Source organism: Xiphophorus maculatus, chromosome 14 (assembly GCF_002775205.1).
Source record: "Xiphophorus maculatus strain JP 163 A chromosome 14, X_maculatus-5.0-male, whole genome shotgun sequence".
NCBI lineage: Eukaryota > Metazoa > Chordata > Actinopteri > Cyprinodontiformes > Poeciliidae > Xiphophorus > Xiphophorus maculatus.
In genome coordinates this window covers 3,548,687-3,575,030 of record NC_036456.1, presented here as the reverse complement: position 1 = coordinate 3,575,030, position 26,344 = coordinate 3,548,687, and the positions used below count along the sequence as shown (strand labels likewise).

General features: G+C 38.4%; 1 protein-coding gene across 1 annotated transcript in view; it reads right to left on the bottom strand.

Moving 5' to 3' along the window:
- LOC102222639 (IgGFc-binding protein-like) overlaps nt 1-26,344 on the bottom strand; it is a 44,549-nt gene extending 18,205 nt beyond the window's left edge. The window contains exons 1-61 of the mRNA XM_023346334.1: nt 26,259-26,344; nt 24,951-24,976; nt 24,128-24,274; nt 23,745-24,010; nt 23,425-23,509; nt 23,076-23,228; nt 22,709-22,873; nt 22,524-22,624; nt 22,144-22,222; nt 20,991-21,311; nt 20,698-20,891; nt 20,431-20,572; nt 20,019-20,263; nt 19,622-19,770; nt 19,287-19,415; nt 18,919-19,057; nt 18,577-18,718; nt 17,806-18,002; nt 17,432-17,567; nt 17,218-17,271; nt 16,916-17,109; nt 16,649-16,790; nt 16,237-16,481; nt 15,840-15,988; nt 15,505-15,633; nt 15,137-15,275; nt 14,795-14,936; nt 14,024-14,220; nt 13,650-13,785; nt 13,436-13,489; nt 13,134-13,327; nt 12,867-13,008; nt 12,455-12,699; nt 12,058-12,206; nt 11,723-11,851; nt 11,355-11,493; nt 11,013-11,154; nt 10,242-10,438; nt 9,479-9,614; nt 9,265-9,318; nt 8,963-9,156; nt 8,696-8,837; nt 8,284-8,528; nt 7,887-8,035; nt 7,552-7,680; nt 7,184-7,322; nt 6,842-6,983; nt 5,777-5,973; nt 5,404-5,539; nt 5,190-5,243; nt 4,888-5,081; nt 4,621-4,762; nt 4,209-4,453; nt 3,812-3,960; nt 3,477-3,605; nt 3,109-3,247; nt 2,767-2,908; nt 1,702-1,898; nt 1,325-1,463; nt 556-672; nt 141-265 (exon numbers count right to left, since the gene is read on the bottom strand). Of these exons, the coding sequence (XP_023202102.1) occupies nt 141-265; nt 556-672; nt 1,325-1,463; nt 1,702-1,898; nt 2,767-2,908; nt 3,109-3,247; nt 3,477-3,605; nt 3,812-3,960; nt 4,209-4,453; nt 4,621-4,762; nt 4,888-5,081; nt 5,190-5,243; nt 5,404-5,539; nt 5,777-5,973; nt 6,842-6,983; nt 7,184-7,322; nt 7,552-7,680; nt 7,887-8,035; nt 8,284-8,528; nt 8,696-8,837; nt 8,963-9,156; nt 9,265-9,318; nt 9,479-9,614; nt 10,242-10,438; nt 11,013-11,154; nt 11,355-11,493; nt 11,723-11,851; nt 12,058-12,206; nt 12,455-12,699; nt 12,867-13,008; nt 13,134-13,327; nt 13,436-13,489; nt 13,650-13,785; nt 14,024-14,220; nt 14,795-14,936; nt 15,137-15,275; nt 15,505-15,633; nt 15,840-15,988; nt 16,237-16,481; nt 16,649-16,790; nt 16,916-17,109; nt 17,218-17,271; nt 17,432-17,567; nt 17,806-18,002; nt 18,577-18,718; nt 18,919-19,057; nt 19,287-19,415; nt 19,622-19,770; nt 20,019-20,263; nt 20,431-20,572; nt 20,698-20,891; nt 20,991-21,311; nt 22,144-22,222; nt 22,524-22,624; nt 22,709-22,873; nt 23,076-23,228; nt 23,425-23,509; nt 23,745-24,010; nt 24,128-24,274; nt 24,951-24,976; nt 26,259-26,341 (9,252 nt within the window). The 5' untranslated portion in view covers nt 26,342-26,344. The remainder of the gene's footprint in view (nt 1-140; nt 266-555; nt 673-1,324; nt 1,464-1,701; nt 1,899-2,766; nt 2,909-3,108; nt 3,248-3,476; nt 3,606-3,811; nt 3,961-4,208; nt 4,454-4,620; nt 4,763-4,887; nt 5,082-5,189; nt 5,244-5,403; nt 5,540-5,776; nt 5,974-6,841; nt 6,984-7,183; nt 7,323-7,551; nt 7,681-7,886; nt 8,036-8,283; nt 8,529-8,695; nt 8,838-8,962; nt 9,157-9,264; nt 9,319-9,478; nt 9,615-10,241; nt 10,439-11,012; nt 11,155-11,354; nt 11,494-11,722; nt 11,852-12,057; nt 12,207-12,454; nt 12,700-12,866; nt 13,009-13,133; nt 13,328-13,435; nt 13,490-13,649; nt 13,786-14,023; nt 14,221-14,794; nt 14,937-15,136; nt 15,276-15,504; nt 15,634-15,839; nt 15,989-16,236; nt 16,482-16,648; nt 16,791-16,915; nt 17,110-17,217; nt 17,272-17,431; nt 17,568-17,805; nt 18,003-18,576; nt 18,719-18,918; nt 19,058-19,286; nt 19,416-19,621; nt 19,771-20,018; nt 20,264-20,430; nt 20,573-20,697; nt 20,892-20,990; nt 21,312-22,143; nt 22,223-22,523; nt 22,625-22,708; nt 22,874-23,075; nt 23,229-23,424; nt 23,510-23,744; nt 24,011-24,127; nt 24,275-24,950; nt 24,977-26,258) is intronic.

Here is a 26,344-nt window from a genome sequence, read left to right as displayed (position 1 = left end):
GACCTGATTGAAAAAAATGGATTTTATTTTAGGATTCAGTGGTGCAAAAATAGTCCTAATTAAGTTGAAAAAACAAAAAGTATTTCTCTGTAACCCAGTGCTATGCTAACAATGAATGCAGTGGAAGCTACAGTACAGACCAGAGTTCTCCTGGACTTCATCAGGGTGACGGTGATTCCATTCACAGTGATGTAGAGTTTCCTCAGGTAGGACAGGCCTGGTCCTCCCCGCTCCTCATTCTTGGCCTCCACAGAGAACCAAGGACCTGCACCAATAACAGTCACATCTCTCCAATGTTCTCACTCTGGATTTATTTACCACTCACTCGTTTTACTGGATGTTACAATTGCTGCTAACAAATAAGTTGCAGAAACTTCTCATACATTCAGAGATACGGAGCAACACATTTGGTCACATTTTCATGTGACCATCTATTCATATCTTTTTAAGTTTTTCTGAATAATCTTACAAACAAAGGCAGAAAGTGTAAGCACAGCAAAAAACCCTTTTGGTTTAGTATTAAATGATGTAAACATGAAGCAGCATTGTTCCTACCTGTCCTGTTCTCGCACGTCCTGGCCAGTGTGTAAGTGCAGGTTCCCATAAAGCTGTAGAACTTCTTGTCAAACGTGTTGTAGTGGGGATCCCCAGAAACCACGCAGTCCTGTGAGCCTGAGCAAGCATGGCAAAAACTTCAAGAGCCAAAGCTAGAGCAATCAGCAAAGCATGAACAAATTCTTTCTTTGTTGTCAGAATGAGTCAGCTTCGCCGAGCCATGTCCAGCAGTTGTTCTGCTGGCCTAAGTCTGTGGCACTCTGCTTCTTTCTCCTGCTACTCTCCACTCATGCAAGATTTAAAGTTATAGCTTCTATTAACTAACTGGCGTTACTCAACCAGAGAGGGATCTTCCAAATTTTGAAGTTAAATTTGAATACCATAAGCTATAGATCAACTGGAATTGCTTATGCTCCTTTTTATTTGCTAAGATGTTCAAGATTTTTCAAGTTCTCAGCTGGAGATACGAAAGATCAACTCTGAAGTCAAAGTTCTGACTTGGAAAATTGGACTTCAAAATCCAGTATGGCTACCACACATATGTAATAACCAATTTGGCAAATGGCAACTATAACTTCATCATTGCCAGTGCATTATGTATAATTTTTCAAATTAAATTTACAGAACAGTGTTGCAGTCTTGCTGACTGTTATCCACATTCACACAGACAGATTTCTTTTGGTCTACAGAGTGTTTGAGAGTGCAGATTGTTTTATTGGTCGAACCATTCACCACCTTCAGATGATATGATCTGTGTGTGTGTATTTACCGGTGGGATAGCAGCCCAAATCTCCATCTTGCATTTTGCACTCGTGCATCGGAGGACACTCTGACGCCTCACAGGTAACAAGTGGAGCATTACACTTGCACTTCAGTTTACAGTCCTCCAAATAGAACTCCTCTCCAGGCTGAAACAGATAAAAAAAAATAGTTGTAAATCTCACAAGGACTAAGATTTTGCCAGCTAGGTAGGTGTTCTCTGACCATTTAACAAGGTCGATTTGCTCATTTGGATAAGAAACAAAAAAAAACAGTTATGCTAACTTATCGATAAGCCAATGTATCAATACGCATTTATTTGTGAAAAATGTTCTCAATTAAGCTGAGTCAGCAAATGTAAGTCCTATCATGCCAAACTCTATTTACCTCGTAATACTGGCCATTTGTGTGACTGCAGCCACAAGTATTACTTGCGACACACTTGCCAGCACTTAGCACATAACCAGGATCACACACACACGCCTCAGAGCACGGTCCGCCACAGGAGGAAGGTTTTCCAGAGCAGGTGTCCTGACAGGGGTCAGCACAGGGCTCATAGTGGCTGTTAGGGAGGCATTTCAGCGCTAAGGGGAAAAAAACAAAAAACAGCCATTAAAAATTATACAGAACATGAAGCATGCAAACTTTGCTAAACTATAATCTGGGTGTTTTACAGATTTAGACAGTTTTACTCATTTAGACCTGAACACCAAAGGAAGAGAAATGTTTTTTCTCTCTCCATCATGTATGATTTTTGTCTTGGTTTATTTATTCATTGTGATGCTCCACATAATGTTCTCTCTTGTTAGTCTTGTTTTTTCACATGTAATTTTAGTTTCCACTTATTTCTGCTCTGTTCATCTCTTACATTCACACAGCTATTGTGAAGCTATTATCTATTCCTGTAATATTGTGCTTGCTCTCTGCTATAGATGTTCCCTCTTTCCTCTGATTTGCTCCTCTGCTTCCTATGTCACTCTCTACTATTTCGGTTTATTTATAAATCTAGCGTTTCATTATTCATCTCTGGCTCCTCTCTATGACGACCTGCTCAGAGTCAATGTTCCTGAATCTCTATAAGTTTTCTTTTATTTAATATTAAAAACTTAGAGGTTAATTTGAATCCATGTATTGTTGCCTGACCATGGGAGCCACTGAAAAAGTCATTGTAACATTTCCCACTTTTTCTATTTCCTGAAGGTGTCTGGTTGGGAGTTTGTAGAGGATGCAGTAAGCAACAATGGAAATAACAAACAGAGACCTCAGAGTACCAAGACAAAACTTAATACATTAATAAACCTCATTGATGATACTAGAGATCATCTGTTAGAACCTTTGGTGAAGTCCATTTTGTAGGAACTATTTTTAGCTCGCTAGTATTTTAGCTGAGCATTATAAACCACCACAGTTCACTCTAACCTCCATCTAGTCGTTCACAGCTTCAATACTCACGACAGAAAGTTTCATTCCTCCAGGCTCCAATGGCAACTCCACGGTCCTGGCACTCAGTGACATAGGCCTCAATAGCTTCACACAGAATGGGTCTGGCTCCATCCAGCTCACACAAGTCAAACACACAGTCCCTGAAGTAATTCTGTAAACAAACAATTCATTTGCTGAGTTACAATACTAATGGTGTCTCTGATCTAATTTTAAATGTGTCACAGAAAGCAGCAGCAACCATTCAGTCACCTCATAAATTACATTGTTTTACACAGCTGTTATAATCTGTGGTTTTTACAACATCAGTAAAGCTGCCTAGCAGATAAAATGTTCCTACTAGACTCCACATACGTTTGGGTTGACTTTGGGGTGGCATGCAGCGAAGGGGCCGTTTTTATCCAGCAGGATGCCACAGTATCCAGAGCTCTCATAAAGATCCTCCTCGTCTTGATCACATCCAGGAATGGTGGTGTTAGGTTTCTGATTACACCTGTCAATACGAGTTGGGTTCATCAGTTAGTATTCATTATGCTAATTGAAATGAACTAAATAAACTGAATCAACCATACAGAATCAAAAGAAAGATGAAATCATTTGAAAAACCCTAAAGTTAGATTTGAAAACTCATTCATTTTCTTTTGAAATTATATTTACATATTATTTAAAGAATCAAGGTTTTGTTGGTTTTCAGGATCTGTGTTTATTTGTCCAATACTCACTCTGGATCAGTGTTCCAGCTGTGACCAAAGTCATTTGGATTGCTTGTCAAGGATCCATCTGGTGTACGGAAGTCGTCTTCAGTGTTTCCATTGTAATCTCCACACAGTCCACACAGTTTGTCCTCATAGCTGCAGTTCACAGAAAATATCTGGTTAATACTTCTGTAGTACTGTAAGCCAGTTTAAAGATTCCTCAGAAATGTTTGTGGCTTTTTGTCTCAATGTCTTATGATGTCTATGAATTTGAGACATATGAACCATAAACTGTCTCTGCTTCACTAGAAGAACAGAAGGAAAGACAGCATAAGTTAATAAGAAGTGAGGTCATCACTCACTCCTTGATCACTTTGATGTCCATGAAGTGGTTTCCATCATAGCGAACAGTTAAGCCAAAGTTTGTGGACACGGTGTAATGTATTCCTGACATGAAGACAGAGACACCAGGGGATGGACTCACTGGAAGGTTTACATTGGTCCCATTCACCTGGATGGAAAAAGCAGGTGTGGAAAAACATGAAGAACCATGATATGAAACAGGAAATGTTGTCACTAAAACACAGCAAATGATTTTTTCAATTACCAAAATGAAAACCTTAAATGTAGTAAATAAAATATAAAAAACAATGTCAGAAGCAAAAGCTTCATAAATCTCCAAAGATGGTCCAGATGTTCAGAGCAGCTGTGATGACAAAGCTGACTAATCAACAAATCTAATTCTTAACTTTTTCCTACCTGCACAGTTCCACCTTTGAGAATGGAGATCTTCATCATGTACACATATACATGTACAGCCTTGACATAGGAGATGGTGGGCCTGTTGTATCGGTATTCATTATCTGTGTGGACCTCAAAGTACGGCAGACTTGTGGTGTTGCAAGGTGCAGACATCAAATAGCTGCAGTTGCCCATGAAGTTGTATTTGCGTTTGTCGAAGGTTGTGTAGTGAGGATCTCCAGATGCTATGCATGTTGATGTACCTAGAGGAAAGGAAAACTACAAGCTACACATCACACAATTCTTAGCAATGTTACATAAGCAGTTTGTTCTAAATGTTCTAATTCATGAAACTTACTTCTGTTACATGATTGAGAGCTAAACAGTTGTTGAAAATGAAAATATTTGAGGCTTACTGAGGCATCATTACCTTTAGGATAGCAGCTAGAAACACCATCAACCTCTCGACACTCTTCAGTTGGATCACAGGAGTTATCAACACATTCAAAAGTGTAGTTCCCCAAACAGCGACACAACTTTGAACATCCATCTGCTGATACTAGCTCACCAGGCTGAAATAAGAAGAAAAACAAGGGATCAGCAAAGGACCTCATCTGGAGGAGAAGAGCCATAACTTGTTTCTTATTTTTAGTATTTTTTATATTAGATACATTTTCTGATCCAAATGTAATCTGACCTCATAATAGTTGTTGTCATCATCCAAGCAGCCACATTTATCCAGAGGAACACACTTTCGTCCCTTGAAGACAAATCCAGGTTTGCAGAAGCATCCACTGATGCAGGAGCCAGAACAGTTGGTGGAAGGTTCCATGCATGTAGGGATACAAGCTGGACCACAATCTATGTACTCTGCATTAGGTGGACATGGTTCTGTTCACAGGAAGAGGAAAACAGTAGATGAAAACTTTTGGAATGAGGCTGTAAATGGATTAAATTATTTATGTCAAAATTATGAAAATATTCATATGTGTATCATACGTGGAGGTGTAGTTGGACGAGGAGTTGGTGGTTTAGTTGGTGGAGGAGTTGGTTCTGTTCACATAAAAATAATAACTCATGAAAACAGCAGATGAAAACATTTGTAATGAGATCATGAAATCAAATCAACTGGAATACTTGTTGGTTTTGCTATCGGTTGACTAGATGTTCTTGTGGTAACTGTTCTCTGTACTTTGACAGAAGGTAAACTTACTAGGATAGCAGCCCAACTCTCCATCCTGCACTTTGCACTCGTGCATCGGAGGACACTCTGACGCCTCACAGGTAACAAGTGGAGCATTACACTTGCACTTCAGTTTACAGTCCTCCAAATAGAACTCCTCTCCAGGCTGAAACAGATAAAAAAAAATAGTTGTAAATCTCACAAGGACTAAGATTTTGCCAGCTAGGTAGGTGTTCTCTGACCATTTAACAAGGTCGATTTGCTCATTTGGATAAGAAACAAAAAAAACAGTTATGCTAACTTATCGATAAGCCAATGTATCAATACGCATTTATTTGTGAAAAATGTTCTCAATTAAGCTGAGTCAGCAAATGTAAGTCCTATCATGCCAAACTCTATTTACCTCGTAATACTGGCCATTTGTGTGACTGCAGCCACAAGTATTACTTGCGACACACTTGCCAGCACTTAGCACATAACCAGGATCACACACACACGCCTCAGAGCACGGTCCGCCACAGGAGGAAGGTTTTCCAGAGCAGGTGTCCTGACAGGGGTCAGCACAGGGCTCATAGTGGCTGTTAGGGAGGCATTTCAGCGCTAAGGGGAAAAAAACAAAAAACAGCCATTAAAAATTATACAGAACATGAAGCATGCAAACTTTGCTAAACTATAATCTGGGTGTTTTACAGATTTAGACAGTTTTACTCATTTAGACCTGAACACCAAAGGAAGAGAAATGTTTTTTCTCTCTCCATCATGTATGATTTTTGTCTTGGTTTATTTATTCATTGTGATGCTCCACATAATGTTCTCTCTTGTTAGTCTTGTTTTTTCACATGTAATTTTAGTTTCCACTTATTTCTGCTCTGTTCATCTCTTACATTCACACAGCTATTGTGAAGCTATTATCTATTCCTGTAATATTGTGCTTGCTCTCTGCTATAGATGTTCCCTCTTTCCTCTGATTTGCTCCTCTGCTTCCTATGTCACTCTCTACTATTTCGGTTTATTTATAAATCTAGCGTTTCATTATTCATCTCTGGCTCCTCTCTATGACGACCTGCTCAGAGTCAATGTTCCTGAATCTCTATAAGTTTTCTTTTATTTAATATTAAAAACTTAGAGGTTAATTTGAATCCATGTATTGTTGCCTGACCATGGGAGCCACTGAAAAAGTCATTGTAACATTTCCCACTTTTTCTATTTCCTGAAGGTGTCTGGTTGGGAGTTTGTAGAGGATGCAGTAAGCAACAATGGAAATAACAAACAGAGACCTCAGAGTACCAAGACAAAACTTAATACATTAATAAACCTCATTGATGATACTAGAGATCATCTGTTAGAACCTTTGGTGAAGTCCATTTTGTAGGAACTATTTTTAGCTCGCTAGTATTTTAGCTGAGCATTATAAACCACCACAGTTCTCTCTAACCTCCATCTAGTCGTTCACAGCTTCAATACTCACGACAGAAAGTTTCATTCCTCCAGGCTCCAATGGCAACTCCACGGTCCTGGCACTCAGTGACATAGGCCTCAATAGCTTCACACAGAATGGGTCTGGCTCCATCCAGCTCACACAAGTCAAACACACAGTCCCTGAAGTAATTCTGTAAACAAACAATTCATTTGCTGAGTTACAATACTAATGGTGTCTCTGATCTAATTTTAAATGTGTCACAGAAAGCAGCAGCAACCATTCAGTCACCTCATAAATTACATTGTTTTACACAGCTGTTATAATCTGTGGTTTTTACAACATCAGTAAAGCTGCCTAGCAGATAAAATGTTCCTACTAGACTCCACATACGTTTGGGTTGACTTTGGGGTGGCATGCAGCGAAGGGGCCGTTTTTATCCAGCAGGATGCCACAGTATCCAGAGCTCTCATAAAGATCCTCCTCGTCTTGATCACATCCAGGAATGGTGGTGTTAGGTTTCTGATTACACCTGTCAATACGAGTTGGGTTCATCAGTTAGTATTCATTATGCTAATTGAAATGAACTAAATAAACTGAATCAACCATACAGAATCAAAAGAAAGATGAAATCATTTGAAAAACCCTAAAGTTAGATTTGAAAACTCATTCATTTTCTTTTGAAATTATATTTACATATTATTTAAAGAATCAAGGTTTTGTTGGTTTTCAGGATCTGTGTTTATTTGTCCAATACTCACTCTGGATCAGTGTTCCAGCTGTGACCAAAGTCATTTGGATTGCTTGTCAAGGATCCATCTGGTGTACGGAAGTCGTCTTCAGTGTTTCCATTGTAATCTCCACACAGTCCACACAGTTTGTCCTCATAGCTGCAGTTCACAGAAAATATCTGGTTAATACTTCTGTAGTACTGTAAGCCAGTTTAAAGATTCCTCAGAAATGTTTGTGGCTTTTTGTCTCAATGTCTTATGATGTCTATGAATTTGAGACATATGAACCATAAACTGTCTCTGCTTCACTAGAAGAACAGAAGGAAAGACAGCATAAGTTAATAAGAAGTGAGGTCATCACTCACTCCTTGATCACTTTGATGTCCATGAAGTGGTTTCCATCATAGCGAACAGTTAAGCCAAAGTTTGTGGACACGGTGTAATGTATTCCTGACATGAAGACAGAGACACCAGGGGATGGACTCACTGGAAGGTTTACATTGGTCCCATTCACCTGGATGGAAAAAGCAGGTGTGGAAAAACATGAAGAACCATGATATGAAACAGGAAATGCTGTCACTAAAACACAGCAAATGATTTTTTCAATTACCAAAATGAAAACCTTAAATGTAGTAAATAAAATATAAAAAACAATGTCAGAAGCAAAAGCTTCATAAATCTCCAAAGATGGTCCAGATGTTCAGAGCAGCTGTGATGACAAAGCTGACTAATCAACAAATCTAATTCTTAACTTTTTCCTACCTGCACAGTTCCACCTTTGAGAATGGAGATCTTCATCATGTACACATATACATGTACAGCCTTGACATAGGAGATGGTGGGCCTGTTGTATCGGTATTCATTGTCTGTGTGGACCTCAAAGTACGGCAGACTTGTGGTGTTGCAAGGTGCAGACATCAAATAGCTGCAGTTGCCCATGAAGTTGTATTTGCGTTTGTCGAAGGTTGTGTAGTGAGGATCTCCAGATGCTATGCATGTTGATGTACCTAGAGGAAAGGAAAACTACAAGCTACACATCACACAATTCTTAGCAATGTTACATAAGCAGTTTGTTCTAAATGTTCTAATTCATGAAACTTACTTCTGTTACATGATTGAGAGCTAAACAGTTGTTGAAAATGAAAATATTTGAGGCTTACTGAGGCATCATTACCTTTAGGATAGCAGCTAGAAACACCATCAACCTCTCGACACTCTTCAGTTGGATCACAGGAGTTATCAACACATTCAAAAGTGTAGTTCCCCAAACAGCGACACAACTTTGAACATCCATCTGCTGATACTAGCTCACCAGGCTGAAATAAGAAGAAAAACAAGGGATCAGCAAAGGACCTCATCTGGAGGAGAAGAGCCATAACTTGTTTCTTATTTTTAGTATTTTTTATATTAGATACATTTTCTGATCCAAATGTAATCTGACCTCATAATAGTTGTTGTCATCATCCAAGCAGCCACATTTATCCAGAGGAACACACTTTCGTCCCTTGAAGACAAATCCAGGTTTGCAGAAGCATCCACTGATGCAGGAGCCAGAACAGTTGGTGGAAGGTTCCATGCATGTAGGGATACAAGCTGGACCACAATCTATGTACTCTGCATTAGGTGGACATGGTTCTGTTCACAGGAAGAGGAAAACAGTAGATGAAAACTTTTGGAATGAGGCTGTAAATGGATTAAATTATTTATGTCAAAATTATGAAAATATTCATATGTGTATCATACGTGGAGGTGTAGTTGGACGAGGAGTTGGTGGTTTAGTTGGTGGAGGAGTTGGTTCTGTTCACATAAAAATAATAACTCATGAAAACAGCAGATGAAAACATTTGTAATGAGATCATGAAATCAAATCAACTGGAATACTTGTTGGTTTTGCTATCGGTTGACTAGATGTTCTTGTGGTAACTGTTCTCTGTACTTTGACAGAAGGTAAACTTACTAGGATAGCAGCCCAACTCTCCATCCTGCACTTTGCACTCGTGCATCGGAGGACACTCTGACGCCTCACAGGTAACAAGTGGAGCATTACACTTGCACTTCAGTTTACAGTCCTCCAAATAGAACTCCTCTCCAGGCTGAAACAAACACAAAGTAGCTCAAAATCTCACACAGCTAAACTGTGGAAACAGCAGCTGCTTATCTCTTAGCAAATGTTCATTTAACAAAGACAAATGTTTGTTTTCTGTATGGACAGTGGCTTGAAGACAACAAATGCATGTTGGACAGGGAAGACAAATGGTTTTAGAGAATGGTCATATTCTGGGTTAAATATGAGATTAGAAAAATAAACAGAGGAAGTTTCCACAGGTTTAATAGTTCTAACACCTGCTCTGTAGTTCTTCTCATCTGCCAAAGTGTTTCTTCATCAATTCACATCTTGGACATGATAGTAAAATATATCATATAACATTGTTAGGGACGTGTTTAATCATCAAGCAAGAAAAACCCAAAGACTGAGTTGGATAGAGGATAATGATAGAGACTCGTATAATTGCCCAACTTAATAACCATAATGGCTGATATATTGCTGATTGCTTTAACAAAAATTTATATGAATGTTGCTTCCAGTCATGTTCAGGACTGGAGAAGAAGAATGTCTTCAACAAACAAAAGAAGCAGTTCAGTTGCTTTCAGCTTCAGCGTTTGATAGCGCTAGAAAGTATTAAGTAAACGGAGCTTAATAGAAATACAACCTCATTTACCTCGTAATACTGGCCATTTGTGTGACTGCAGCCACAAGTATTACTTGCGACACACTTGCCAGCACTTAGCACATAACCAGGATCACACACACACGCCTCAGAGCACGGTCCGCCACAGGAGGAAGGTTTTCCAGAGCAGGTGTCCTGACAGGGGTCAGCACAGGGCTCATAGTGGCTGTTACTGCTGCAGTTCAGCGCTAAGAGAAAACAGTCAAAGGTCAATTATAGTGGCAGAAATGCAGTTGTTATATTTTTATAAATAGTGGCTGTTAGCTAGGTAGATTTGAAGCTACCTTTGTTCATATGTAATCTGGGTATATCTCACAGATTCAGATTGAACAAAACATCTTGAAGAAGAAAACAAGTCAGCTTTCTGTTTAGAGAAAGAATCTAAAAACTCCACCAAAATGAAAAAGTTGAACCTAAGAACTGACAGAGAAGCTGTAATTGTGGTTAAATGACCTTAAAGACCAGAAATTAACAAAAAAGATAATGGATTATTTTTATGAAGTCATTTGGATCTAGAATGCAATAAAACATCTCCATCATGTTACAAAACTGCAGTTTAATACAAACTGGACAAAGAATTAACTGAATATCAAAAACTATCAAATGCTGATCATTGCTAATTGTATAGATCATCTGTTAGAACCTTTGGTGAAGTCCATTTTGTAGGAACTATTTTTAGCTCGCTAGTATTTTAGCTGAGCATTATAAACCACCACAGTTCACTCTAACCTCCATCTAGTCGTTCACAGCTTCAATACTCACGACAGAAAGTTTCATTCCTCCAGGCTCCAATGGCAACTCCACGGTCCTGGCACTCAGTGACATAGGCCTCAATAGCTTCACACAGAATGGGTCTGGCTCCATCCAGCTCACACAAGTCAAACACACAGTCCCTGAAGTAATTCTGTAAACAAACAATTCATTTGCTGAGTTACAATACTAATGGTGTCTCTGATCTAATTTTAAATGTGTCACAGAAAGCAGCAGCAACCATTCAGTCACCTCATAAATTACATTGTTTTACACAGCTGTTATAATCTGTGGTTTTTACAACATCAGTAAAGCTGCCTAGCAGATAAAATGTTCCTACTAGACTCCACATACGTTTGGGTTGACTTTGGGGTGGCATGCAGCGAAGGGGCCGTTTTTATCCAGCAGGATGCCACAGTATCCAGAGCTCTCATAAAGATCCTCCTCGTCTTGATCACATCCAGGAATGGTGGTGTTAGGTTTCTGATTACACCTGTCAATACGAGTTGGGTTCATCAGTTAGTATTCATTATGCTAATTGAAATGAACTAAATAAACTGAATCAACCATACAGAATCAAAAGAAAGATGAATTCATTTGAAAAACCCTAAAGTTAGATTTAAAAACTCATTCACTTTCTTTTGAAATTATATTTACATATTATTTAAAGAATCAAGGTTTTGTTGGTTTTCAGGATCTGTGTTTATTTGTCCAATACTCACTCTGGATCAGTGTTCCAGCTGTGACCAAAGTCATTTGGATTGCTTGTCAAGGATCCATCTGGTGTACGGAAGTCGTCTTCAGTGTTTCCATTGTAATCTCCACACAGTCCACACAGTTTGTCCTCATAGCTGCAGTTCACAGAAAATATCTGGTTAATACTTCTGTAGTACTGTAAGCCAGTTTAAAGATTCCTCAGAAATGTTTGTGGCTTTTTGTCTCAATGTCTTATGATGTCTATGAATTTGAGACATATGAACCATAAACTGTCTCTGCTTCACTAGAAGAACAGAAGGAAAGACAGCATAAGTTAATAAGAAGTGAGGTCATCACTCACTCCTTGATCACTTTGATGTCCATGAAGTGGTTTCCATCATAGCGAACAGTTAAGCCAAAGTTTGTGGACACGGTGTAATGTATTCCTGACATGAAGACAGAGACACCAGGGGATGGACTCACTGGAAGGTTTACATTGGTCCCATTCACCTGGATGGAAAAAGCAGGTGTGGAAAAACATGAAGAACCATGATATGAAACAGGAAATGCTGTCACTAAAACACAGCAAATGATTTTTTCAATTACCAAAATGAAAACCTTAAATGTAGTAAATAAAATATAAAAAACAATGTCAGAAGCAAAAGCTTCATAAATCTCCAAAGATGGTCCAGATGTTCAGAGCAGCTGTGATGACAAAGCTGACTAATCAACAAATCTAATTCTTAACTTTTTCCTACCTGCACAGTTCCACCTTTGAGAATGGAGATCTTCATCATGTACACATATACATGTACAGCCTTGACATAGGAGATGGTGGGCCTGTTGTATCGGTATTCATTGTCTGTGTGGACCTCAAAGTACGGCAGACTTGTGGTGTTGCAAGGTGCAGACATCAAATAGCTGCAGTTGCCCATGAAGTCGTATTTGCGTTTGTCGAAGGTTGTGTAGTGAGGATCTCCAGATGCTATGCATGTTGATGTACCTAGAGGAAAGGAAAACTACAAGCTACACATCACACAATTCTTAGCAATGTTACATAAGCAGTTTGTTCTAAATGTTCTAATTCATGAAACTTACTTCTGTTACATGATTGAGAGCTAAACAGTTGTTGAAAATGAAAATATTTGAGGCTTACTGAGGCATCATTACCTTTAGGATAGCAGCTAGAAACACCATCAACCTCTCGACACTCTTCAGTTGGATCACAGGAGTTATCAACACATTCAAAAGTGTAGTTCCCCAAACAGCGACACAACTTTGAACATCCATCTGCTGATACTAGCTCACCAGGCTGAAATAAGAAGAAAAACAAGGGATCAGCAAAGGACCTCATCTGGAGGAGAAGAGCCATAACTTGTTTCTTATTTTTAGTATTTTTTATATTAGATACATTTTCTGATCCAAATGTAATCTGACCTCATAATAGTTGTTGTCATCATCCAAGCAGCCACATTTATCCAGAGGAACACACTTTCGTCCCTTGAAGACAAATCCAGGTTTGCAGAAGCATCCACTGATGCAGGAGCCAGAACAGTTGGTGGAAGGTTCCATGCATGTAGGGATACAAGCTGGACCACAATCTATGTACTCTGCATTAGGTGGACATGGTTCTGTTCACAGGAAGAGGAAAACAGTAGATGAAAACTTTTGGAATGAGGCTGTAAATGGATTAAATTATTTATGTCAAAATTATGAAAATATTCATATGTGTATCATACGTGGAGGTGTAGTTGGACGAGGAGTTGGTGGTTTAGTTGGTGGAGGAGTTGGTTCTGTTCACATAAAAATAATAACTCATGAAAACAGCAGATGAAAACATTTGTAATGAGATCATGAAATCAAATCAACTGGAATACTTGTTGGTTTTGCTATCGGTTGACTAGATGTTCTTGTGGTAACTGTTCTCTGTACTTTGACAGAAGGTAAACTTACTAGGATAGCAGCCCAACTCTCCATCCTGCACTTTGCACTCGTGCATCGGAGGACACTCTGACGCCTCACAGGTAACAAGTGGAGCATTACACTTGCACTTCAGTTTACAGTCCTCCAAATAGAACTCCTCTCCAGGCTGAAACAGATAAAAAAAAATAGTTGTAAATCTCACAAGGACTAAGATTTTGCCAGCTAGGTAGGTGTTCTCTGACCATTTAACAAGGTCGATTTGCTCATTTGGATAAGAAACAAAAAAAAACAGTTATGCTAACTTATCGATAAGCCAATGTATCAATACGCATTTATTTGTGAAAAATGTTCTCAATTAAGCTGAGTCAGCAAATGTAAGTCCTATCATGCCAAACTCTATTTACCTCGTAATACTGGCCATTTGTGTGACTGCAGCCACAAGTATTACTTGCGACACACTTGCCAGCACTTAGCACATAACCAGGATCACACACACACGCCTCAGAGCACGGTCCGCCACAGGAGGAAGGTTTTCCAGAGCAGGTGTCCTGACAGGGGTCAGCACAGGGCTCATAGTGGCTGTTACTGCTGCAGTTCAGCGCTAAGAGAAAACAGTCAAAGGTCAATTATAGTGGCAGAAATGCAGTTGTTATATTTTTATAAATAGTGGCTGTTAGCTAGGTAGATTTGAAGCTACCTTTGTTCATATGTAATCTGGGTATATCTCACAGATTCAGATTGAACAAAACATCTTGAAGAAGAAAACAAGTCAGCTTTCTGTTTAGAGAAAGAATCTAAAAACTCCACCAAAATGAAAAAGTTGAACCTAAGAACTGACAGAGAAGCTGTAATTGTGGTTAAATGACCTTAAAGACCAGAAATTAACAAAAAAGATAATGGATTATTTTTATGAAGTCATTTGGATCTAGAATGCAATAAAACATCTCCATCATGTTACAAAACTGCAGTTTAATACAAACTGGACAAAGAATTAACTGAATATCAAAAACTATCAAATGCTGATCATTGCTAATTGTATAGATCATCTGTTAGAACCTTTGGTGAAGTCCATTTTGTAGGAACTATTTTTAGCTCGCTAGTATTTTAGCTGAGCATTATAAACCACCACAGTTCACTCTAACCTCCATCTAGTCGTTCACAGCTTCAATACTCACGACAGAAAGTTTCATTCCTCCAGGCTCCAATGGCAACTCCACGGTCCTGGCACTCAGTGACATAGGCCTCAATAGCTTCACACAGAATGGGTCTGGCTCCATCCAGCTCACACAAGTCAAACACACAGTCCCTGAAGTAATTCTGTAAACAAACAATTCATTTGCTGAGTTACAATACTAATGGTGTCTCTGATCTAATCTTAAATGTGTCACAGAAAGCAGCAGCAACCATTCAGTCACCTCATAAATTACATTGTTTTACACAGCTGTTATAATCTGTGGTTTTTACAACATCAGTAAAGCTGCCTAGCAGATAAAATGTTCCTACTAGACTCCACATACGTTTGGGTTGACTTTGGGGTGGCATGCAGCGAAGGGGCCGTTTTTATCCAGCAGGATGCCACAGTATCCAGAGCTCTCATAAAGATCCTCCTCGTCTTGATCACATCCAGGAATGGTGGTGTTAGGTTTCTGATTACACCTGTCAATACGAGTTGGGTTCATCAGTTAGTATTCATTATGCTAATTGAAATGAACTAAATAAACTGAATCAACCATACAGAATCAAAAGAAAGATGAATTCATTTGAAAAACCCTAAAGTTAGATTTAAAAACTCATTCACTTTCTTTTGAAATTATATTTACATATTATTTAAAGAATCAAGGTTTTGTTGGTTTTCAGGATCTGTGTTTATTTGTCCAATACTCACTCTGGATCAGTGTTCCAGCTGTGACCAAAGTCATTTGGATTGCTTGTCAAGGATCCATCTGGTGTACGGAAGTCGTCTTCAGTGTTTCCATTGTAATCTCCACACAGTCCACACAGTTTGTCCTCATAGCTGCAGTTCACAGAAAATATCTGGTTAATACTTCTGTAGTACTGTAAGCCAGTTTAAAGATTCCTCAGAAATGTTTGTGGCTTTTTGTCTCAATGTCTTATGATGTCTATGAATTTGAGACATATGAACCATAAACTGTCTCTGCTTCACTAGAAGAACAGAAGGAAAGACAGCATAAGTTAATAAGAAGTGAGGTCATCACTCACTCCTTGATCACTTTGATGTCCATGAAGTGGTTTCCATCATAGCGAACAGTTAAGCCAAAGTTTGTGGACACGGTGTAATGTATTCCTGACATGAAGACAGAGACACCAGGGGATGGACTCACTGGAAGGTTTACATTGGTCCCATTCACCTGGATGGAAAAAGCAGGTGTGGAAAAACATGAAGAACCATGATATGAAACAGGAAATGTTGTCACTAAAACACAGCAAATGATTTTTTCAATTACCAAAATGAAAACCTTAAATGTAGTAAATAAAATATAAAAAACAATGTCAGAAGCAAAAGCTTCATAAATCTCCAAAGATGGTCCAGATGTTCAGAGCAGCTGTGATGACAAAGCTGACTAATCAACAAATCTAATTCTTAACTTTTTCCTACCTGCACAGTTCCACCTTTGAGAATGGAGATCTTCATCATGTACACATATACATGTACAGCCTTGACATAGGAGATGGTGGGCCTGTTGTATCGGTATTCATTGTCTGTGTGGACCTCAAAGTACGGCAGACTTGTGGTGTTGCAAGGTGCAGACATCAAATAGCTGCAGTTGCCCATGAAGTCGTATTTGCGTTTGTCGAAGGTTGTGTAGTGAGGATCTCCAGATGCTATGCATGTTGATGTACCTAGAGGAAAGGAAAACTACAAGCTACACATCACACAATTCTTAGCAATGTTACATAAGCAGTTTGTTCTAAATGTTCTAATTCATGAAACTTACTTCTGTTACATGATTGAGAGCTAAACAGTTGTTGAAAATGAAAATATTTGAGGCTTACTGAGGCATCATTACCTTTAGGATAGCAGCTAGAAACACCATCAACCTCTCGACACTCTTCAGTTGGATCACAGGAGTTATCAACACATTCAAAAGTGTAGTTCCCCAAACAGCGACACAACTTTGAACATCCATCTGCTGATACTAGCTCACCAGGCTGAAATAAGAAGAAAAACAAGGGATCAGCAAAGGACCTCATCTGGAGGAGAAGAGCCATAACTTGTTTCTTATTTTTAGTATTTTTTATATTAGATACATTTTCTGATCCAAATGTAATCTGACCTCATAATAGTTGTTGTCATCATCCAAGCAGCCACATTTATCCAGAGGAACACACTTTCGTCCCTTGAAGACAAATCCAGGTTTGCAGAAGCATCCACTGATGCAGGAGCCAGAACAGTTGGTGGAAGGTTCCATGCATGTAGGGATACAAGCTGGACCACAATCTATGTACTCTGCATTAGGTGGACATGGTTCTGTTCACAGGAAGAGGAAAACAGTAGATGAAAACTTTTGGAATGAGGCTGTAAATGGATTAAATTATTTATGTCAAAATTATGAAAATATTCATATGTGTATCATACGTGGAGGTGTAGTTGGACGAGGAGTTGGTGGTTTAGTTGGTGGAGGAGTTGGTTCTGTTCACATAAAAATAATAACTCATGAAAACAGCAGATGAAAACATTTGTAATGAGATCATGAAATCAAATCAACTGGAATACTTGTTGGTTTTGCTATCGGTTGACTAGATGTTCTTGTGGTAACTGTTCTCTGTACTTTGACAGAAGGTAAACTTACTAGGATAGCAGCCCAACTCTCCATCCTGCACTTTGCACTCGTGCATCGGAGGACACTCTGACGCCTCACAGGTAACAAGTGGAGCATTACACTTGCACTTCAGTTTACAGTCCTCCAAATAGAACTCCTCTCCAGGCTGAAACAGATAAAAAAAAATAGTTGTAAATCTCACAAGGACTAAGATTTTGCCAGCTAGGTAGGTGTTCTCTGACCATTTAACAAGGTCGATTTGCTCATTTGGATAAGAAACAAAAAAAAACAGTTATGCTAACTTATCGATAAGCCAATGTATCAATACGCATTTATTTGTGAAAAATGTTCTCAATTAAGCTGAGTCAGCAAATGTAAGTCCTATCATGCCAAACTCTATTTACCTCGTAATACTGGCCATTTGTGTGACTGCAGCCACAAGTATTACTTGCGACACACTTGCCAGCACTTAGCACATAACCAGGATCACACACACACGCCTCAGAGCACGGTCCGCCACAGGAGGAAGGTTTTCCAGAGCAGGTGTCCTGACAGGGGTCAGCACAGGGCTCATAGTGGCTGTTACTGCTGCAGTTCAGCGCTAAGAGAAAACAGTCAAAGGTCAATTATAGTGGCAGAAATGCAGTTGTTATATTTTTATAAATAGTGGCTGTTAGCTAGGTAGATTTGAAGCTACCTTTGTTCATATGTAATCTGGGTATATCTCACAGATTCAGATTGAACAAAACATCTTGAAGAAGAAAACAAGTCAGCTTTCTGTTTAGAGAAAGAATCTAAAAACTCCACCAAAATGAAAAAGTTGAACCTAAGAACTGACAGAGAAGCTGTAATTGTGGTTAAATGACCTTAAAGACCAGAAATTAACAAAAAAGATAATGGATTATTTTTATGAAGTCATTTGGATCTAGAATGCAATAAAACATCTCCATCATGTTACAAAACTGCAGTTTAATACAAACTGGACAAAGAATTAACTGAATATCAAAAACTATCAAATGCTGATCATTGCTAATTGTATAGATCATCTGTTAGAACCTTTGGTGAAGTCCATTTTGTAGGAACTATTTTTAGCTCGCTAGTATTTTAGCTGAGCATTATAAACCACCACAGTTCACTCTAACCTCCATCTAGTCGTTCACAGCTTCAATACTCACGACAGAAAGTTTCATTCCTCCAGGCTCCAATGGCAACTCCACGGTCCTGGCACTCAGTGACATAGGCCTCAATAGCTTCACACAGAATGGGTCTGGCTCCATCCAGCTCACACAAGTCAAACACACAGTCCCTGAAGTAATTCTGTAAACAAACAATTCATTTGCTGAGTTACAATACTAATGGTGTCTCTGATCTAATCTTAAATGTGTCACAGAAAGCAGCAGCAACCATTCAGTCACCTCATAAATTACATTGTTTTACACAGCTGTTATAATCTGTGGTTTTTACAACATCAGTAAAGCTGCCTAGCAGATAAAATGTTCCTACTAGACTCCACATACGTTTGGGTTGACTTTGGGGTGGCATGCAGCGAAGGGGCCGTTTTTATCCAGCAGGATGCCACAGTATCCAGAGCTCTCATAAAGATCCTCCTTGTCTTGATCACATCCAGGAATGGTGGTGTTAGGTTTCTGATTACACCTGTCAATACGAGTTGGGTTCATCAGTTAGTATTCATTATGCTAATTGAAATGAACTAAATAAACTGAATCAACCATACAGAATCAAAAGAAAGATGAATTCATTTGAAAAACCCTAAAGTTAGATTTGAAAACTCATTCATTTTCTTTTGAAATTATATTTACATATTATTTAAAGAATCAAGGTTTTGTTGGTTTTCAGGATCTGTGTTTATTTGTCCAATACTCACTCTGGATCAGTGTTCCAGCTGTGACCAAAGTCATTTGGATTGCTTGTCAAGGATCCATCTGGTGTACGGAAGTCGTCTTCAGTGTTTCCATTGTAATCTCCACACAGTCCACACAGTTTGTCCTCATAGCTGCAGTTCACAGAAAATATCTGGTTAATACTTCTGTAGTACTGTAAGCCAGTTTAAAGATTCCTCAGAAATGTTTGTGGCTTTTTGTCTCAATGTCTTATGATGTCTATGAATTTGAGACATATGAACCATAAACTGTCTCTGCTTCACTAGAAGAACAGAAGGAAAGACAGCATAAGTTAATAAGAAGTGAGGTCATCACTCACTCCTTGATCACTTTGATGTCCATGAAGTGGTTTCCATCATAGCGAACAGTTAAGCCAAAGTTTGTGGACACGGTGTAATGTATTCCTGACATGAAGACAGAGACACCAGGGGATGGACTCACTGGAAGGTTTACATTGGTCCCATTCACCTGGATGGAAAAAGCAGGTGTGGAAAAACATGAAGAACCATGATATGAAACAGGAAATGCTGTCACTAAAACACAGCAAATGATTTTTTCAATTACCAAAATGAAAACCTTAAATGTAGTAAATAAAATATAAAAAACAATGTCAGAAGCAAAAGCTTCATAAATCTCCAAAGATGGTCCAGATGTTCAGAGCAGCTGTGATGACAAAGCTGACTAATCAACAAATCTAATTCTTAACTTTTTCCTACCTGCACAGTTCCACCTTTGAGAATGGAGATCTTCATCATGTACACATATACATGTACAGCCTTGACATAGGAGATGGTGGGCCTGTTGTATCGGTATTCATTGTCTGTGTGGACCTCAAAGTACGGCAGACTTGTGGTGTTGCAAGGTGCAGACATCAAATAGCTGCAGTTGCCCATGAAGTCGTATTTGCGTTTGTCGAAGGTTGTGTAGTGAGGATCTCCAGATGCTATGCATGTTGATGTACCTAGAGGAAAGGAAAACTACAAGCTACACATCACACAATTCTTAGCAATGTTACATAAGCAGTTTGTTCTAAATGTTCTAATTCATGAAACTTACTTCTGTTACATGATTGAGAGCTAAACAGTTGTTGAAAATGAAAATATTTGAGGCTTACTGAGGCATCATTACCTTTAGGATAGCAGCTAGAAACACCATCAACCTCTCGACACTCTTCAGTTGGATCACAGGAGTTATCAACACATTCAAAAGTGTAGTTCCCCAAACAGCGACACAACTTTGAACATCCATCTGCTGATACTAGCTCACCAGGCTGAAATAAGAAGAAAAACAAGGGATCAGCAAAGGACCTCATCTGGAGGAGAAGAGCCATAACTTGTTTCTTATTTTTAGTATTTTTTATATTAGATACAGTTTCTGATCCAAATGTAATCTGACCTCATAATAGTTGTTGTCATCATCCAAGCAGCCACATTTATCCAGAGGAACACACTTTCGTCCCTTGAAGACAAATCCAGGTTTGCAGAAGCATCCACTGATGCAGGAGCCAGAACAGTTGGTGGAAGGTTCCATGCATGTAGGGATACAAGCTGGACCACAATCTATGTACTCTGCATTAGGTGGACATGGTTCTGTTCACAGGAAGAGGAAAACAGTAGATGAAAACTTTTGTCTTGAGAATGTAAATATATTAAATCATTTTTGCAAAAATATTCATATGTGTATCATACGTGATGGTGTAGTGGGTCTAAGAGTTGGTGGTTTTGGTGTAGTTGGTCTAGGAGTTGATGGTTTTGGTGTAGTTGGTCTAGGAGTTGATGGTTTCGGTGTAGTTGGTCTAGGAGTTGATGGTTTTTGTGTAGTTGGTCTAGGAGTTGATGGTTTCGGTGTAGTTGGTCTAGGAGTTGATGGTTTTGGTGTAGTTGGTCTAGGAGTTGATGGTTTCGGTGTAGTTGGTCTAGGAGTTGATGGTTTCGGTGTAGTTGGTCTAGGAGTTGATGGTTTCGGTGTAGTTGGTCTAGGAGTTGATGGTTTCGGTGTAGTTGGCAGAGCTACATTTAAGAAAGGGAATTTTTTATAAATTAATTTTATTGTTTCAATTTTCCATTACGCAAAGATGGTTCATGTACAATCAGGACGTTTTTTTTTTTTAAAAAAACAAACAATCTATTTTTTCTAAGGTTTCATTGTCTCTAGTGGCCTCCATCTGACAGTGAACCAACAGGAAAGAAGGCAATGAGAGAGTTGGAGGACATGCAGAAAAGTTTATTAGGCCGAGACTCAAACCCGCGACTCCTAGTCTCCTCACAGACATCGCGTTTGAAATCCTCAACCCTTGTGCCACCACAGCACCCCCAAACCCTTTTATAGATAAAGCAAACAGCGACGCATTGTCAACATTACACCAACTAACAAGATCAGGAAAAAGTTTTAATCAAGAGAATGAAATACTGAGGAGAGGCTTTGACAAGCGTAATATGTGATGTTGATTTCGGCGTGTTTCGGTTCAGTGACAAAAAAGGTGACACCAATTCTGACAGATCATCAGTAGAGCAGTTTTTTAAATGAGGTAATCTACCTCTGCAGTGTTATATTAGCTCAAAGCAGCGGCAGCTAATCTCCCATAGCTGTCACTCATTAATAATGGCAAAATACACAACAAGCCTAAAAACATAATACTGTACAGTAATGGGCTGAATGTTCTGGTCTTTGTGTGGGAAATGTTTTTGGTGTTGAATCCTGATATGTGGCATTGTTATCAGTTGCTATGGCAACAAGTCTGAGCTTTTCTTGTACACTTGTGGATCATATTGTACATATACAAATCTCATTGTATGCTTTGTGAATCTTTATGAGACTAATTTATCTCCATAAATTTCTTACCAGTGCAGGACTTGATGCACACAGCATCAACAGCAACATCAGTCTCCGGTGTTTCACCATATTTGCCAACAATTACAAACTGAAAAGAAATCAAAACAAGAAATCTTACATACTTCCTTATGCAGCAGTTTTTGTAACCTAATTCAGATTGAGCAAAACGCTTTAAAATGGGTTTCCCATCCAGTCATAATTCCACATAAAGAGCTTTTGTTTTTATTTGCACATCATGTAAAGTATCATGTTAAATTGTTATGTTAAATTGTTGGGGCAGTACCTTTGGCATGCAGTCATTATCCAGTCTTTTTAAAGCTGGCAGACTGATTCAGGGTTCTGATCATACACATATAAGAATAAAGAACAAATTACTGCCATGAATTTACCTGAATGTTCCCAGTTCCCTCCAGGCGAACCTCTGCAGGTTTCCAGCCTTTACCCTGGTTACCTGTGACAGTAAATAATGGGTTTCCAAGGCTTCCACCTGCTAAAAAAAATTAATAAATAGGAAACAAACCAAGTAAGTATGGGAAAGTTATCATTGTAACATTAGATGAATCTATGATTTTACCTGTGATGGCATGGACACTGATTTCCATGGTGGTGCTGGTACCAAACAGGTAGTAATGAAAGCTGAGTTCCAAACATCCAGAGGTGGATGGTATCATAGGACTAATGAGTTGAGAACTCTCTCCAGGGATAGCATCATAAGAATCCAGCAACATGTATTCTCCAACTGCACACATATACAAACAATTGGGAATTTTTTTGGAATTTTGTTTTCAATTTTTACATAAAGACTTAAGACTTCCATTTGTAATGACTAACTGTAGACACAAGTTGTCTTTTTGGTAAGAACTACACAAAACACCTTTTTATTCATTTAACATAAGTTTTTGTTACATGATGATTGAAAACCAGACTCAGAGTCTCCTTACATCCAGGTTTTGAGAAGTCGTCGTCAGGTCCGGTGCCCTCTGTCTCTGTTTGCCCAGCATATTGCAGAAAACCGTACACTAGTGGATTGTCGCTTTCAACTGTCCACCCACACAGATCACCCGCAGTGTCAAAGTTGCATTCAGAGTCACAAACTGTAGAGAAAACCAAGGGACATAATCATTTACCTTTTCAAATAAGATCATGGTTAATGTGCTAATTAGGTTTAGGTTAAGAGTTACAGGTGGGTATGGAGTGGTTAGGGATAGGATTCGGCACAAATAGGGTTAGATGACAATAATTATTGGAAATAAATATAAAAGAAATACAAGCTTGTGTGTCAGAACTCACCAGCACATTCTCCATCAGTAATGACTATGTTGTCCAGAGCTGAGTCACAGGATGAAGTGAGCCCTCTTTGAGCCTCAAACACAATCTGTGCATGGACAAAAAAAATATATCATTGATAACATGAAGACGTATGTTTCATTGTCTTCTTTACATGCTAGTATTGTGGTCATAATGTTATGATGAAGTCATTTCTGCCTTTTGTAAATGGCATGTAAAATTAGATGTGTAGAAGTAATTTTAGATAAGAATGTCTATTCTTTTTTTCACCTACATGTTTGTCCTAACTAAAAGAGTATCTGTAGTAATCTGGAAACACTCACAGTAACACTCTCACTGCTTGCTTTGGACACCGTGATAGAATCTCCCAACCAGGATGGACTCTGAGGGCCTGTCTTTGTCCAGAGCTCGTTGTCACCGGCGGATGTTTTTGACAGAACCTTCAACACGTTGTGTGTGTCGGATCCATACATGTAGTACCGGAAATGAACACAGATCTTAGATGCTGGTGAGGAGATGACGGGGCTCAGCAGACGAGCTTTTTGTCCATTGGCCACATTGTCACACTCATGGTAGACATAATAACCGTCTGAAAAACAGAAGCACAAATGGACAACTTATAGTCTCATGGAGGTTTCCCTTCAAGAATTTAAAATTAAGCCTCTCAATTGTTGGACATTACAGAACTAAGAGTATTGATACTTACTTCCATCAGGGTAGTCTCCAGGGGGGCCGGTGCCAGTTGTCGGCGTTGAACCTGTATGTCGGGTCCAGTCACTGTTATCTGTGGTGTCCTGAGTGAAGCTGCAGAATGGCTCACTATCCTCATTAAAGTCACATGAAGTAAGCACAGCTGTGGAGAAACATGACAGATACATATGGATCCATTTTTATTACTGCAGGGCTTATCTACTGCTGTAGATAAAAACCCATAAACTCACTAGGAAGGCCAGCTTTATGCTAGGATAACCCAGTGCACGTGATGGGAGAATCTGACTAAAATAACATCAGTGATGGACAATGTCTCCCATGTGTGACGCTATTGCTCAACTGGAGAGCTCCGTAAGTAACAGACTGATTCATCCTAAACGCACTAAGAACAGATCCTTTGTCCCAGCAGCTTCTGGACTCCAGAACCAGAACCATCACTGCTCCCAGTAAAATCAAAAGGCGTTTACATCCTTGCTGGTATTTGCAGTTTGTACACATTTGAATTAACATTTCTACTGGGATTTCATATCGGTTTGTCTGCACTACTTTTCTTCTTTATATATTGTAAATAGTATGTTGTATTTTTAATGCACAAATACAAATTCACATTATATACATTTATATAAAAAATTCGTTGTCAGTTGGACATTCCTTGGATCAGAATTCACTATGACTGATAAATGAACAGTAGTTTTTTTTTATAACCTTTTACAGTGTATTATTATTGTTGTTATTTTTTACATATATGTTTTTAACTCTGATTTTTTTTATGTGAACCTGAATACCTTAAAATAACAGGAAAATCAAAGGCAACATACCATCTTCTCTCTGGTTTCTCTGCAGGCTGTAAGAGGAATAAAGAATAAAGAATCATTTCAATTTAAAGTCTTAAATATTATTATGGATTTTCAGTGTTTTTCTAGGAATCAGCAGAGCCTGTTGAGTAAGACTGGTTTAAATCATATAGCATGCCACGAAGACGCAAATGTCCCTGAACTGGAAACAATCCCACACTGTAAAACATTTGAGTCGCATTTAGTTGTGTCTACTATCTTCCACTCTACAAGTCAAATAAATTTAGTGAGTTTTAGATTTTGAACCCAAATGGGTGAGTTTGTGAAAGATAAACTTACAGCAGTAAGTTGTGTTTACTTTTTATTAATTTTGTCAAACCTCCAAGAGTTGAATATGCTAGTTTTTAGGCTAGCACTTAAAAAACTGAAAAACAGAAGACAGGAGTGGGAACTATTTCCCAGTTTGCTTAGCAGCATGTTTTTGTGTCCTGTGTTGCATCGTGAGTGAGATGGAAGTGTGTTACATTGATCTGACTCTTGTGGGTGATTAAGGCAATAATGTATTTTAATGCAACTAAAAGTTTGCAAAGCTTGACTATAATGTCCTGTTTATACTGAATGTTTTTGAGCAGAATTTGTTGTGATATTTAGTAAAATCCATTATCAGATCAGAAATGTTGTTCATGCAACTAGAAACAAGAACTTAAATTATTCTAAAGTAAAATAAGTAGATATTTTAAGTTGATATTGTGAGTAAAAAATAATAATGTGCTCTTTAGCTAAGTGAGGACAATTTTTTTCTTACATATTGTGAAATAATTACTGAAATTGCAACATTAAGTTAAAACTCACAATTTAAGACTAATGAGCTTAAAGAATCTACGTTTACACATCTTATCTCGTTATTAAATCAACTTCATGAACTTTAATTTCTGAGTTAAAACAAAAACAATTTTCTTGTTGACTTAAATTACATTTTCAAGGCAGAAGGTGGACTTTTATTTTCAAGTCAAACCACCTTCAAATGTTTTACAGTGCACTAACAATTTTATCTAGCAAAATAAAATTAAAAACTAAAAATGGCTGAAGTCAAATCCTAAAGGTCACTGCATCATATAAATAAATATAAATAATATAAATATCATAAAATCTAAATGAGTTAAAAAAAAGTGAATTATAGACCATACATTAGAAGATTTGGGAAAACAAAATAATAAAATATCTTTTTAAATATGACATTTATTAGGCAATAAATATTATTATTACAATAATTATTACATGTGGTTACTTATGAAAATGTGCTGATTTATTTTCCTGATGCAGATAACTAACCTTTGCTGTGCCTTTAGTGCCGTGCATCCAGACACCCATAAGAGCAAAACCAGAAACTTGAATCTTTCCATGATGACCAGCATAAG